Below are 14,505 nucleotides of genomic sequence, written 5' to 3' on the forward strand. Positions count from 1 at the left end.
TTGAATAGAGATGGGGAATCTGTGGCGCTCCATATATTAGGCTTCAACTCCCATCATACCTGATCACTGTCCAGACTGATGGAAGTTGTAATCCTAACATCTGGAGGACTACAGGTTTCTCACCCTACTACAGTGGTGCCTCGCAAGACGAAATTAATTCGTTCTGCGAGTTTTTTCGTCTAGCGAATTTTTCGTCTTGCGAAGCACGAAATCCCATAGGAATGCATTGAAAATCAATTAATGCGTTCCTATGGTCAAAAAAAGTCCAAACAAAGCCAAATTTGGTACAACAAGAGTTTATTAACTGCTCTTTAAAGTCACACATACTGTAAAGAGCATTTCAAAAATTGAAGGAACAATAAATTAAGTTTCTAAACATGACAGAAAAACATTTAAAAATCAACAAAGTGTACAGTACATTTTCTAAGACTCTGGGGGACCACTCAAAGAAGGTTCCTCTTCCACTCTTTGCTTCTTGCTGAAGAACCTGTCCATGGTCTGCTGCTTCATCCGCCTTTTCAGCACCTCCCTGAAAGGCAACACGACCGTCGTATCAAAAGTGTTCGCAAGGTCATGTGCCCCATGCTTGTCAGGGTGGTGCCGCTGTGCAAAAGCCTGCACATCCTTCCACTTCATGCAAATGTCCCTATATATAATATTCAACTAAACAGATGTAGTAGTTTGCTAAATGCATGATCCAGCCAAAGCTAAGCAGACTTCAGCCTAATTGATATAAATGGAAGAACTGAACTGTACTTAATTCTTTCCCACTGAAATCAGTGTAAGTTAGAAATCTGGTTGAATCATGCCCTAATATTTTTTGAGGAAGCACAGTTAGTTATACCGTAGCCTGCAGAGGTTCATCTTGAAGCAACTTGGAGGAGGGCATTCTTTGTTGTGGCTTCCAGGCTGTGGAGTGAGCTCCCCACTGAAATAGTGCAGGTATCTACTGTGGTGAACTTCTAATGGGCTGCTTAAAATATATCCATTTACTCAATTTTTGCCTCATCTTTGATTACAGCTGGAAGATTTCTAGCTACTGTAAATGTGATGTTTTGTTTTTATTAGATTTTTTGATTGTACATTGAATTGTTTGGATTGAATTGTAAATGTGATTGTTTTGTTTTTATTAGATTTTTTGATTGTACATTGAATTGTTTGGATTGAATTGTGTTTTTGTATACTGACTTGGTATTTAATGAAAGGCAGTACAGTGGTACCTTGGGTTACAAACACTTCGGGTTACAGACTCCGCTAACCCAGAAGTTGTACCTCAGGTTAAGAACTTTGCTTCAGGATGAGAACAAAAATCGCGCACTGGCGGCAGCGGGAGGCCCCATTAGCCAAAATGGTACCTCAGGTTAAGAACGGACCTCCAGAATGAATTAAGTTCGTAACCAGAGGTACCACTGTATGTAATTTTTTTAATTTAATAAATATGTTCCTTGAAGCTTAATGGAAAGTCAGCTTCTTAAAGTTTATGATCATTTCTGTTTAGGTTCGAATAATCCCATTACAGCTCCAACGGTTGTTTGCCCAACTTCTGCTCCTAGATCAACATGCTGCATCTACAACAGACCTCACTGACAGCTTTGGATGGAATAGTAATGAGGTACAATATAGTATTCATTGATAGCATCACTCGCCCTGAAGGTGGTTTCCCCCGTGTTTCCTTTTCCTTCCAGAAAAAAAGGAAATAAAAACGGTATATTTTGTCAAACTACTTTTGTCCAGAGCTTCACTGAAGGTAAATATCAGTTTCCTTCATAAAGGAAGGGAATATGAATATTTATATGGTATCACTACATTTGCCAAATAATTTATTAACAATGTTGACAATTTTTAAAACCTTTAACATTTGTATGAAATCCCTCCGAAGTATTTTACTAGCCTGGCTGCCTATATTGTCAGCCATATATTAGCCTAGGATAGGGATGGTCCACAGCTCTGCTTCTCGACCCACACCCCTATAATCCACCCCATTCATCATAGTCTCCTGACCCTCAGGAGAGGCTCGGGGTGGCAAGATACTGGGAAGGATCCAACCCTTTGAGGTGGTTCCTCCCTCCTTCCTGGTTAATATTTCATAGGTCTTCAAACTTTAATTTCATTGGTAGTTTATTAATTTTAATTGGTAGGCATACAAGTTAAGGGCATAATTATTTTTGAAGATTCTTTTGTTTCAGGTATGTTTTTGTAATAGGAAATGAAAGGCTTAAAATTGTATAATTTCCCAACAATTAGTGGTAGTTCATGACATGTTTGCGCTCTTAAAATGCTTTCATATGTTGGTTTCAATATAGCTTCATCTCGCCTTTGGAACACATGAAAGATGCTCAGACAGTTAAAATGGGAATTGTGCTTTAGGCCACAGTTCCATTGCAGACCATACTCTAGCACAAGAATGGCTAATGTGATGTTCTCCAAATGTTACTAGATTTCACCTCTCATCAGCCCCAACCAGCAAGGCTAATGGCCAAAAGCCAGTGGGAATTGTAGTCCAGCAACACCTGCAAGTCACCACATTGGCTGTCCCTCCTCTAGTAGATATGAGGACATCCCATAATGGGAGTTCATGTTATATAGCTATCAGTTGGAAAGACCACAAAGATTCCAATTTAGTGGGTGTCCCTGACACCAGAAGAACAAACTAAAATGACAGATAAGCAACCACAAAAAAGACACTGCTGGGTTAACATGACATCTGTTGAGCACTGCTGTGGCAAGAGCTTTAGGGACGTTGTAAATTAGGTTAATTTGCATAATTGGATCTTAATTGAAATGAAGAGGAAAACTCTTTTCAAGCAATGTCAGTTCTTTTTTAAAAAAAATCTCTTATCTTGCAGGAAATGAGACAACATGATGTGCAGGAGTTAAATCGGATTCTATTCAGTGCTTTAGAAACCTCCCTTGTTGGGACCTCTGGTCATAATCTAATAAACCAGCTATACCATGGGACTGTTGTTAATCACATTGTCTGTAAAGAGTGCAAGAATGTCAGTGAGAGACAGGTAATTCCATGGGCAAGTTTCAGAACAGTATTCTGTGCGCTCTCTTGTGTTTCCAGTGACAAATGTTTAACCGGGAGTCCTCTGCAGCTTCACATTTAGCAATGCAGTCCTGTTAGAAATGTGCAGATCAAATTTTAGTCAAGTTAAAATTTCTCAATACAGCTATCTGTTGTTCAGAACTCCATGTGATTATTAGAATTAGTAATGTTTTTAAAATAAACATTATGGTACAAATGTAATCTTAGAAACTAGTCCAGTTCTCAACCTTTGCCCAAAATTTCAAAGATCTTTGGGATTGCAATGCAAATCGCAATTGTATATTTTTAACTTTTGCTATGCATAATTGACACAGCTTTTGAGCCAAAATAACCTTACAATAAGCCAAGGTATGAACCAGTCTTTCACCTCACACAGCCCTAGCAAGCTGAAAAACAGGAAAATTTCCATTTAACAGTAGTTTCCCATTTTATCGACACCAGGAAACTGGTTGCCATATTCAGAACAGGCCAGGATAGTAAATCAAGGTTTGAAGTTAGCTTGACTTGTTCTGAACCTGTTAACCATTGTTTCCTGGCATTGGTGGACTCGGGTTGTAGTTTTCTTAAGAGCTATACAAATAAGTCCATAATGTCTTTAAAATACATTTTTAAAGGAGGGCTTTCCTCTCTGCTCGGCTATGTAGGAGGATTTCTTGGACCTAACCGTTGCTGTCAAAGATGTATCTGGCTTGGAGGAAGCCTTGTGGAATATGTACGTGGAAGAAGAACATTTTGAGAAAGATAACTTGTATCGATGTGGAGCATGCAATAAATTAGTTGAAGCCACAAAGGTAGTATTTTACAAGTATTGTTTACTCAGATGTTGAGTATATAACATCCTAAAATTATCTTCTGCGCAAAATTCATTTAAATGTAAAATCCATTCATTGTGTCATGTGCTTGGATGCTTGCACTCTAGATGATGGAAACTTATTCTTGTTGTATTTGGGAGAAATGGCAGTGAAATGTTTTGTAATCAAGTGCAGAGCTATGGCAATTCTTCCAAGATGCTCAAGTCACCCCTCTTCAAAATGGTGCCCTGGATATGTTTTGGAGGGCTTCAGGTTGGGGAAGGCTGACATAGATCGTGGGAAGGGCAAGTGTTCTATTGCATTTCTGAAAGTCCTACTTCCCTTGAAATTTAAAGGAGCTTCATGAAATAAATATATTGCAGAACTATGATCCTCCTGCAAATGTAGGGACTTGGTGCAGACCTGCTTTCAGTTCTTATTGTCGAATATGGATTACTAGAGTGTGAAAATATGAGATGATTTTAACTTTTCCAGAATGTTTAAAATATATACTCTTGTTAAGTACTTTTAATGATTATGAATAAAATCTGTATGTTTTAATTTATATATATTTGCTTGTATAATTTCACCTTGCAAAATTAGGCTAAGCTGTCTTCTCTTTGGATCCCCCCTCCCCCCGTGTATTTTGTCTTATTCATGGACTATCATTATATTTGTAAAATTTACATTCCACCTTTCCACCCAATTCTACTAGTAGCAATAAGATACAAATAAAATAAAATGCATTAAAATGGGAATAAAATAAAATAAAAAATAGAAAAACATAGCTTTGGTCACCAAAATATGATCACTTTCCTAAAAACATTTTACTTATTTTACAGTCTGCTAAACTACGCAAGTTGCCTCCGTTCCTCACAATCTCCCTCTTGAGATTTAACTTCAATTTCGAGAAGTGTGAACGATACAAGGAAATAAGCAGCTATGCATTTCCAATCCGGATAAACCTCAAGCCTTTTTGTGAGCAGGTTGAACTATTTTTATGTGTCTAAATTTCCATCACTTTGAATCATTAATGTTTTATGCTGGGTGATTTGGGGATAATTGCAGAAGCTGTGCTCTTGTTTACTGTTACAATCTTCACTTAATTCTATGTCCAGTTTCTTACTGTAAAGGTTAGAAGAGGTACATATCTTACTATAGTATCCCTTAGGGCTGCTTGGTCAAACATTTATTTATTGCACTTACACCCCACTCTTTTCTTTAAGGAGCTCAGGGTGTCATACATGGTTCTCCGCATTTAATCCCTACCACAACCGTCTGAGGTAAAGGTAAAGGGACCCCTGACCATTAGGTCCACTTGCGGACGACTCTGGGGTTGCGGTGCTCATCTCGCTTTATTGGCCGAGGGAGCCAGCGTCATGTGGCCAGCATGACTAAGCCGCTTCTGGCGAACCAGAGCAGCGCACGGAAACACCGTTTACCTTCCCACCAGAGTGGTACCTATTTATCTACTTGCACTTCGTGCTTATGAACTGCTAGGTGGGCAGGAGCAGGGACCGAGGAACAGGAGCTCACCCTGTCGCGGGGATTCAAACCGCCGACCTTTTGATCGGCAAGCCCTAGGCTCTGTGGTTTAACTCACAGTGCCACCCGCATCCCTGTCTGAGATATGTTAGGCAAAAAGACAGTGACTGTGCACAACCGTGCAGGAGTCTAACCTGGAGTAAGTAGGTTGTCCGCACCATGGAGGAATGGATGAGAAGAGTTCCTGATGGTGACTATTTATATTATAAATGTTCAAGTGCCCCAAAACACTCAGCTGTATCTCTCACATTGGAATATCCATGTAATGGCCTGTACTTTGATATTTCCAGTTCAATGCATTCTGTTTTTCTTGCTCTGTCTTTGATTGTTTTTATCTCAGTTGTGGAAATAGCTTTTGATTATTGTTGTCTTTTTTTTTTAAAGACTGAAGTGGATGATTTCAAATACATGTATGAACTCTTTTCTGTTATAATACACAAAGGTGGCTGTTATGGAGGACATTATCATGTTTACATCAGAGATATTGATGAACTAGGAAACTGGCAGGTGCTAGTAAGTTGATTTCTATATGTGTATACTTTGCAAATAAAGAATTAAGGCATTTTTATATGAACACACACTGGAGTAAAGCATAAATCATCATTCCTCCAAGGAGCTGATGACCACATATATGGGAGTTATCCCATTGTATCTTCATGCCTAAGACTGTTAAATGCAGTTCCTGTCGCAGTGTATAGATGAGTTTCCCCTTTGTTATTTTCTCAGTTACTCTATATAAAGAGACGAGATCATATAAGTTTAGATTTGATTATTTACTTCCCTCCTAAAGCATCTTATGTGATTATTTAGATAAGTATAAATGATTTCTAGTATTTAAAGGTTCTGAGTTCTCTGTATCAGATTTTACATGATTTCAGGACCGAAACGTCATCTCTGAGGCCAGGAATCTCATATATGTTGCATTGTAGAGCACAATTTTACATGAAGGTTCAATAGTGAGAATTGGTATTGATATACATTAATAATACATTTAATAAAAAGCATGAAATAATGACAGTTGAGTACTACATGATAATCAGTGGAAGGCAGATAGACTTTTTAAAAATGCTAGGCTTCCTTTGGCATAACAGAATGCACAGCTCTGTCTTTCTAGTTCTTTTTCTTTTTTGAAGTTATTTTTGATCTCTTGGAGGAGGAAAACAACATGAATGATGAAGATAAGGATTTGAAAGATATTGAAAATGCAAAAGAGAAGGAAAATCCATTACGAATTTTAAGAAACATCTTATTGGAGGTAGGGTACGCCAGAATACCTTTCATGCTCCTTAATTCTATTTAAGCTGATATGTATTTAAACTGTACATTCCAACACTGCTGTTTTAAGTTCAGCTCTGAGACTGAACATTTCAGATTTTTCTTTTTAAATATTGAAGTTCAAGATCTGCTGGAACTTTATGTGTGTTAAAATAATTTTCTTTTTGTGTGTAAAAAAAATAAATTCTGTGTTACACAAGTTAGCAAAACTGAGAAGCAAACACAAGATTTGTCTTTGAAACAATTTCCCACTTATGTCCTTCAGCCGCTGACTCTTATACATGAACCAAGACAGTCATGGAGTCAGTAGTTGGTACATAAAGAGGAACTTTTTTAAAAGCCACTTTGGTGCTCACAGTTCAGAGGGTGTGTTAAAGGATCTGTTTGTGTTTGGGAGTGATTAGGTGAGCTGTATTATAATGGGAGAAGGGACCATGTTTGGGACCCGATTTGGCTCCTCTGCTAGCACTTGCCTGTCCCATTTTGAGTAATAATTAATTTTAGTGTCTGCAGATCAGTCAATAGTTATCTAATCTTGTAGGAAGAGTCTAAGGAAATTGCTGTGGATCGGTTGGCACAGAAACTTTTGGAGAAAAAAAGTGTGTCCTGGAACAAGAAATACCGTAAACAGCATGGACCAATACGGAAGGTATTTGAAGATAATTCTGTTTTATCTCTGTTGGCTTTAATCCTTTTGCACTTTACAATATGTCTTACACAGTTCAACATAGAAAGTGATACTACCTGAGTTAGTGGTGATTTTCCTGTGGCATGAGTGGCCATCCTGTTGTTTTACACTTCCCAGCAGGTCTTGCTCCTACGGAGAAGTTGCCAGGACTGAAGGTCCCTGTCTTCCACCTTTTCTCAGGCTCCTCCTCTCCCAGATGTTTCCCAAGCAGACTCAAATTGTGTCTGCACACCTCTGGTTTCTGTTCTGCTCTCCTCATTATTCTCTGTGTTATTGAAGATCAGGGAAGAGGGGAGTTTGTTGCAGCGGGAAAGTCCCTGGATTCTTCAGCAGCCTCTTGACCCCGCAGCCTCGGTGTCTGAACTGCTCCCTGTCGCCGGCTCTTCCTGCTCACTGAACCCTGTTGCCCCTTCGGCACCCAGCCCCTCCTCCCAATCCTCTCCCTCTGACCTCTTCTCTATGTCCCACTACCAATCCTCTGGCTCTGAGCTTTTGTACTTTGGGCTTTCCCTTGGTTCCCCAGCTGGTGCTTCCCACCACCCCTCTTCGTCTAGCCATTCCCTGACAAATAGGTATGCCAGAAGCATTGATTTAGCTAAAATATATGATTTTTATATAGGGTGGTGTGATTTTTACAGTGTGCAAACCAGGAGCATATGCTGCAACACTGAACAAAGATTGTTAGCTCTTAACTTTGTTACCTTTGTTCCTGTGAAGCTGTGATCTATTTTTATATTTTGTTTTTTCTTTAATGTTTGGTTGACCATATTGAGTATTTGATTGACTGATTCTATCAAAGCCTTTCCTCAGATTATGGAAAAGAGACTAAGTGCAAACTAATATCACAATGAAGTATACAGAAAATCTCCAAGTTTCCAATGGATCTTACATATGCTTCCCTACGTATAAAGAGAAAAAATATATTAAAGACATTATCTTCCATTAGCAATGATAGGTAAATAAAAGTTGGGGAAGGCCAATATATGTTGAACAGCCCTTTTCTTTGCTCCTCATAAATCTTAGGAATTGTTGGGAGATGGAAATTTTGCCTTTGGTTTTGACTAACCAAAAGTTAGCATTAACATCCAAACATGAACAAACTAGTTAGGCATAACTATGATTTTTTTTTATTTTTTAAAGCCAGCTTCAAATTTGGCTTATGATACTGACTTGTTTTAGTTACTTTAAGCTGAAGCTAATTTTAGATATTGTTAAGGGTGTAACACCAAATACAGTAGCAGAAAACAGAAGAGTGAACTTCTGAAGATACAATGTGAGAGAATAGGTGGGAGCAGCTCAGGCAGCCAAATTCAGAAAAATACAGTTCATATCAGAAGGAAGTTAATTGATAGTAAGTATAATTAATTGATAGTTGTAACATTTTAAACTGGATTTTAATAGCACCTTTTTGTCACCCCCTTTCTCTTTTACCCTTTAGTTTTTGCAGAGTCATTATCCAACATTTCTTCTAAGTTCTGATGAAAGCAAAGTTAAGCTGAATGATCATCATAAACTCCATTTTGGATCAACATCCCAAAGCATCCCTCAGAACCATGAGGTAAAGATGTCATCAGAAAAAGCAACAACAGGTTTACGGGAATATTCATCTGAATCCCATTGGTTTGATTTGAATGACTCCAAAGTCCAGCCAATCAGAGAGCAAGAGATTGAGAAACAGTTTCAGGGGAATGAGAGTGCCTACATGTTGTTCTATCGACAATCCCAAATGACAAGACCATCTGAAGGTACAAAAAGTATAGTGTGTACTTTGGGTCTTCATATTGCTTTTGGTTATTTCCTCTTTATTAAACAGTCATGAAGTACCAGTTTGTAGAAGGCTTAAAAAGACAAAATTTTAGAGACAAATGTTGAAATAACGTAGATCAGAATGTTCCACTGACTTCAGTAGCAAAACTTGTTATTAAGTGTTGTGAGGAATGTAGTCTTACCAAAACAGTTGTTGTGTTCTGAGCAGTTAGCTTTAGGGATTTCCATGATCCTTCAGCATCTTTTTTGAGGAATGGAAGTTTTTGAGTGACTTTCTCTTAGTTTGTAGTTGAATAAACTGTAAGCCAGAGGAAGAGTACCCTAGTGATGTAAAAAGGATATGCATGGAAATCTGAATTTCAGCACTTCCTAGCCCTTTTAATATGTGTTTTCAGTTATTCAATTAATCAGTTTATTTTGACACAGCTCGAGGAAATCCAAGATACCGGGTCCCCATCCATCTCTTGAATGAAATGGATGCCGCTAATATCAAACTGCAGAAGAAGAGGTAAGTCAGCTCTGATGGCAAATGTGTGGTGTGTAGTTCGTGCAGGCCTTCTGATCAGGATTGCAAAGATCATACAATCATCTTGCCGTCTTAGAAGGCTTTTTGTTCCAGTGCAGGCTTCTGTGAACAGAACGGGAAGGGAAGGGAGGTGATAGTTGCAAAAACAAGCCACCCACAGCTTCTGCAAGCCTCCCCATCCCTTGTCACTTTCCGTGTTGTTCCCCCAATGTTCTTGAGCAATTGGATATGTGTGCAGGGGTGCAGAAGGAATGGGGAATCAACCAAATTACCTTTCTCCATTGTAATTGCAGAAGTCTTCACGGGATCAGAGAGCCTTCTCTGATCAGAGAATCAATTACACTTTTGAAAATATTAAATTCCTTATAAAATTCCTGCACAGTGCAACATGCATAATTAGTAAAAAAATAAATGAGACTTTTAGAATGATATTTTATGAAGTAAGATACAAATCAAAGAACTTGTCTTTACTGTGGGAAGTTTCTGAAGGTATAATTTGTAAGAAAATTAAGATTTTTGTCCAATTGTGCTCAGATTTTTCACTGAACATACTTTTCTGTTAATGCTTCTTAAAGGGCAGAATATGACTTGGCAAACAACAATATTGATTTACATCTCCATATATTTTCTCACTATAAATTTTACAATGGAGCTCTGCACCAAGTAGTTTCTCAGAAGGAAAGTGTTCTAGATCTTACGATTGATAAGAGAAAAACACTGGGAGATCTTCAGCAATTGGTATTTCAGGTATTTGCTGTTATTCTATTTCCCCAAACTTTCACCGAGTTTAAGTTTCTTTAGTAATAATAGGCTTGTAGAACAAGCAAGATTGTTTGCCTACATACTTTGATATGTACTTTAGTAACTTGTAGAGTAGATTACTATAAGATGACCCTTATGTATTATAAATTATTTAGTACTATGGCATCCTTCAGGAGAGCCACAGCTACTTGTGTGAATCGTTTATAAAGATGATTAACATAGCCATATCTGCACTTCTGAAATTTACTCCCTTTCTGTGAATAGTTGTTGGAATTTTGGGAAGGAGACCTAGTTCTCAGCCTTGCAAAACTTCTTCCAGCTGGACTGCATATATACGAAACACTTGAAGGTAAGATATCTTTAAAATTACATAATTGTAATTGTAAAAACAAACCCCCACTCCAAATACTTGTAAGGAGATTTATTGGATTATGCTGGAGTGACCAATTAATCCTTTCTTCAAAGATACGTATGCATCAAAAAGCATCTTGATTGTTATGGTAGACATCTTCACTAATATCAGTTACCATAGAATTAAAATTTTATGTATGCCACATTTCTAATCTGCACGATTACCTTCCTCTTTTAAACATGTCATTGAGACACAGCATTGAGTCAATGAGGCATAGCAATAGTGGGGAACCTTTTTCAGCCCAGGTGGCAGTAGTGGGTATTTATGCAAGAAGCCAAAAGTGGGTAGTGCAATGGACACGACTTACCTTTGATATAGTAGATTACATCCAAAAGTCAGAAAGTTTCTACACACACACAATCTCTGTTCCACATGCATTCCAGCTACGGAAAAACAGCTTGAGGAAGGCATGGAGCAGCAGGGCTGATGAGTGGTTTGGCCTGCCCTGGGGAGAGAGGGGGTGACCTATGAAGATTCCCAAGGGCTGGAAAGAAAACTGAAGGGCAATAGCAACTGGTCCATCAGGGCAAATGGGGCACTACCCAACCAAACTCAGCCTGCCCTTAGTCAGCCCCCACTTGCCTTCCTCCCATAGCTGCCAACGTTTCCGTTTTTTAAAGGGAAATTCCCTTATTCCGAATAGGATTCCTTGCAAGAAAAGGGGAAAGTTGACAGCTGTGCTTCCTCCTTACTTACAACCAGCCCAAAGGATGGCACTGGCTCCTCCTTAGTCTCAGTGCTGCCTTCATAGAATTCAGCAGGGTATAAGAGGGGGACAAAGCCAGAAGTGGTTGGCTCTGGCTTAGCCTACTGTCTGCCTCCTTGCCTTCCACCCTACCCTGTTGCACCATGCTCCACGAAAGGCTGCAAAGGCCCCTGGGCTGGAGGCATAGGCATGTTGCCATGTTTACATAAATATTCCTGTTCCTGACCATGCCACTTAGACTGCTAGTGAGCTATCACGTGGTTGGATGTTTTTCTTTAAAATTATTTTTGTATTCCAAACGTATCGTAATGGGAGGGAGGGTGAGCTAAACTTACTCTCTCTGACTATTTTTCTATGTGCAATTATTAATCTGGAGGAGCATGCAGTCTTGCGATTCCCTCACTTGGAATCACGCCGGACTCCCACGGCTTGCAGAGATCTGCGCGATGCCTGGAGAGCGAGAGGAGTCGGTGCGCACCGACCCCTCTCGCTCTCCAGGCTTCAGCGAAAGCCTGCATTCGCCCCATAGGACGCGCACACATTTCCTCTTGTGTCCTATGGGGCGAAAAATACGGTAAGTGTTGCCACAAAGCTCTCTTACCCCATTGCTGCAATTGTTGGGCTGGACGAGGATCAACTACATAGTTGCAGCTGGAAAGGCATGCAAGCAATAGGTTTTTTTAATATATGTGATCCTGTTGCAACCTTCCAACAGTTTGACTTCATCCCCAAAGGCACGGTTCTCCATACTGTCTCCTGAGACAGACGTATGTCAACAACAACATAAACATACATGAAACACATCAAGGAGATACATTTTCAAAGATTCTTGTGTGGTGCTGATGAAAAATACCGTAGATATGTCCTTTGTCTTGTTTACTAATTTTGGATGGTCCTACTGTTTCTTTCCTATGTGGCAGAAGTATTAGACTGGCAAAAAATCCAAATTCTTTCAGAATAAATAACTCAGAACAAGCCTAACTAAAGAATACAGATTAATTAACTTGATGCTGTAAATTGGCTTTTGGGCTGCATAGTTTGGGGGGGTTTCCTCCGTTTCAGAAGGAGAAAGCATTTAGCTAATAAAGTTACACTTTACAGTGAAACGAAGTCAAATGTTGTTGGAGATTCTTTAGACATAATTGGCTTATATAATTTTAAAGGGCCTTTTTACTTTTCAGTGTGTCTTTTTGGAGTTAAAAAACTATTTTGTTTGTTAGGGGATGATTCTACGTTGAGTGGCATTGGACTTTCTGATGGAGCCAATATATTCGTGTGGAATGGAAAAGAGGTACAAAACTATCTACCTTGTGAATGGGACAAACACACTTTGTTGTTTTTAAAGTTTATTTTCACTTTAAAGCTTATTATTTGTTGAATTGCATGCCATATCTTAAATAATGGCTAGAGTCTGTTTATGCCTAGAAGAAACATTGGTTTCATTTCCTTGTGGCAGGATCTTGTTGTTCTGCTATCATTCTTGTGCCATTTGCTTTTCTTGTTAGGAGTTTGCTTACCTGTGCCAACTGTGTGCATATTATTTCAATTTTCACAAAGCTCAAAAATTAAATGATAGCCACAATAGTTTCCTACACAAGGGCGCAAGCACACACAACTGGATATCCCTATCAACCGTGTTGTCCCCCCCCCCCCCCCGGCAATTTTACTATTGTATAACTAACACTTTTTCTCAACTAGTGGCCAAATGCATTTTTTATGAGCGTTCTGTTTTTTTTTATTTGTGGTTGAAATGGACTTTGTTGTTGGGTGTTCATGCTATGCATTTTAAACATTTGTGGTGTGATAATGTATTATGTTTTTACCTGCAAGTTACCTAGAGGCATTTCACCCCCTTCTGAATAGTTGCATATGAATGGATACTAACATCTATTTGGATGCTTTAGTTAAGATTCCTGCTTTGCAGGGGGGTTGAACTAAATGACTCTTGGGGTCCTTTCCAACTCTACAATTTTATGATTCTAAGATCTGACTTGAATGATTTACTGCTTTGTATGTTCTATGAACATTTAGTGATTTAATAAGAATACAGTAAAATTACCTGCCTTTGAAATCAATTAAATATTTCAACACAGAGGCTTGCCAACTCCCTGATTGAAGCCTTCACATTTTATTACACCTTAACAAATTTTTGAGTGTTAATTAAGGATATTGCTCAAAGTATACTGCTTGTGGCATACAAAGAAGATCATGGTTTTACAGAAACCTGCACTTGAAGCATTAACTAAATGTTCTCTCAGCTCATTATCTGTGCTCAAATAATTCTGCTTTGTTTCTATAGGTTGATGGAGTGGAAGTTCTGACTGGCATTGACCATGAACCTGTTCTTATAAACGTTCTTCGTTTAGCTGGACATAACGAAGGACGAGTGGGACAGCAATTTATGGAATCCCAGCATGTATTTCCATGTAGTTCAAACCTGAGAGCTATTTGTGATGCTTTAATGTCCCCCGAAGGGATTGTCTTAAAGAACCATTCAGGGTCTGAGAAAGACTCTGAAAACTGGAAAGTCATTCCTGAAGAAGATATGAAACAGACGCTCAGAAATATTGGGCTCAAGAATGGAAGCTCAATCCTAGTTTTAGACAGCCATGACCAAAGGTAAATCTTGTGAATTGAATTGAGATTAAGTATTTATTCTCCTTTTATGTTTCATTGTGTAATTCAGTGGTGGAAAGCTATATGACAAGCCAGTTATGTGTTTGGTGATTTAAAAAAACCTCTAGGACCGTGCAGTATTGAGGGCAGTTTATGAGGAAAGAATGGGAAATGGCCATCTCAGGGCCCACTCATACAGGTGTCTCTTGACTGTGATCCAAGTGAGACTCATCAGAGGTCCTAATTTTCCTGTGAGGCAGTTTTCCTTAAGCCACACCCACCTGCCCTATATTTTACCTAATATGTAACATTAAGTGTGGGACAGGTGTTGATGTGACGGCAAAGAAACTTCCTATAGTTTCTTGGCA

At 38.8% G+C, this 14,505-nt stretch overlaps 1 protein-coding gene across 4 annotated transcripts in view; it reads left to right on the forward strand.

Annotated features, from left to right (window-relative positions):
• USP40 (ubiquitin specific peptidase 40) overlaps window positions 1–14,505 on the forward strand; it is a 39,077-nt gene that overhangs the window by 2,447 nt on the left and 22,125 nt on the right. For 3 of the 4 annotated variants that reach the window (XM_081905296.1, XM_081905298.1, XM_081905299.1), the window contains exons 3-15: window positions 1,499–1,612; window positions 2,847–3,011; window positions 3,694–3,840; window positions 4,683–4,826; window positions 5,770–5,898; window positions 6,539–6,640; window positions 7,202–7,309; window positions 8,787–9,093; window positions 9,542–9,623; window positions 10,217–10,388; window positions 10,668–10,752; window positions 12,742–12,812; window positions 13,821–14,140. In XM_081905296.1, the coding sequence (XP_081761422.1) occupies window positions 1,499–1,612; window positions 2,847–3,011; window positions 3,694–3,840; window positions 4,683–4,826; window positions 5,770–5,898; window positions 6,539–6,640; window positions 7,202–7,309; window positions 8,787–9,093; window positions 9,542–9,623; window positions 10,217–10,388; window positions 10,668–10,752; window positions 12,742–12,812; window positions 13,821–14,140 (1,946 nt within the window). The remainder of the gene's footprint in view (window positions 1–1,498; window positions 1,613–2,846; window positions 3,012–3,693; window positions 3,841–4,682; window positions 4,827–5,769; window positions 5,899–6,538; window positions 6,641–7,201; window positions 7,310–8,786; window positions 9,094–9,541; window positions 9,624–10,216; window positions 10,389–10,667; window positions 10,753–12,741; window positions 12,813–13,820; window positions 14,141–14,505) is intronic. The other variant, XM_081905297.1, reaches the window with a different exon arrangement.

This window comes from Podarcis melisellensis, assembly GCF_964234715.1.
Source record: "Podarcis melisellensis genome assembly, chromosome: 1".
NCBI classification, from domain to species: Eukaryota; Metazoa; Chordata; class Lepidosauria; order Squamata; family Lacertidae; genus Podarcis; species Podarcis melisellensis.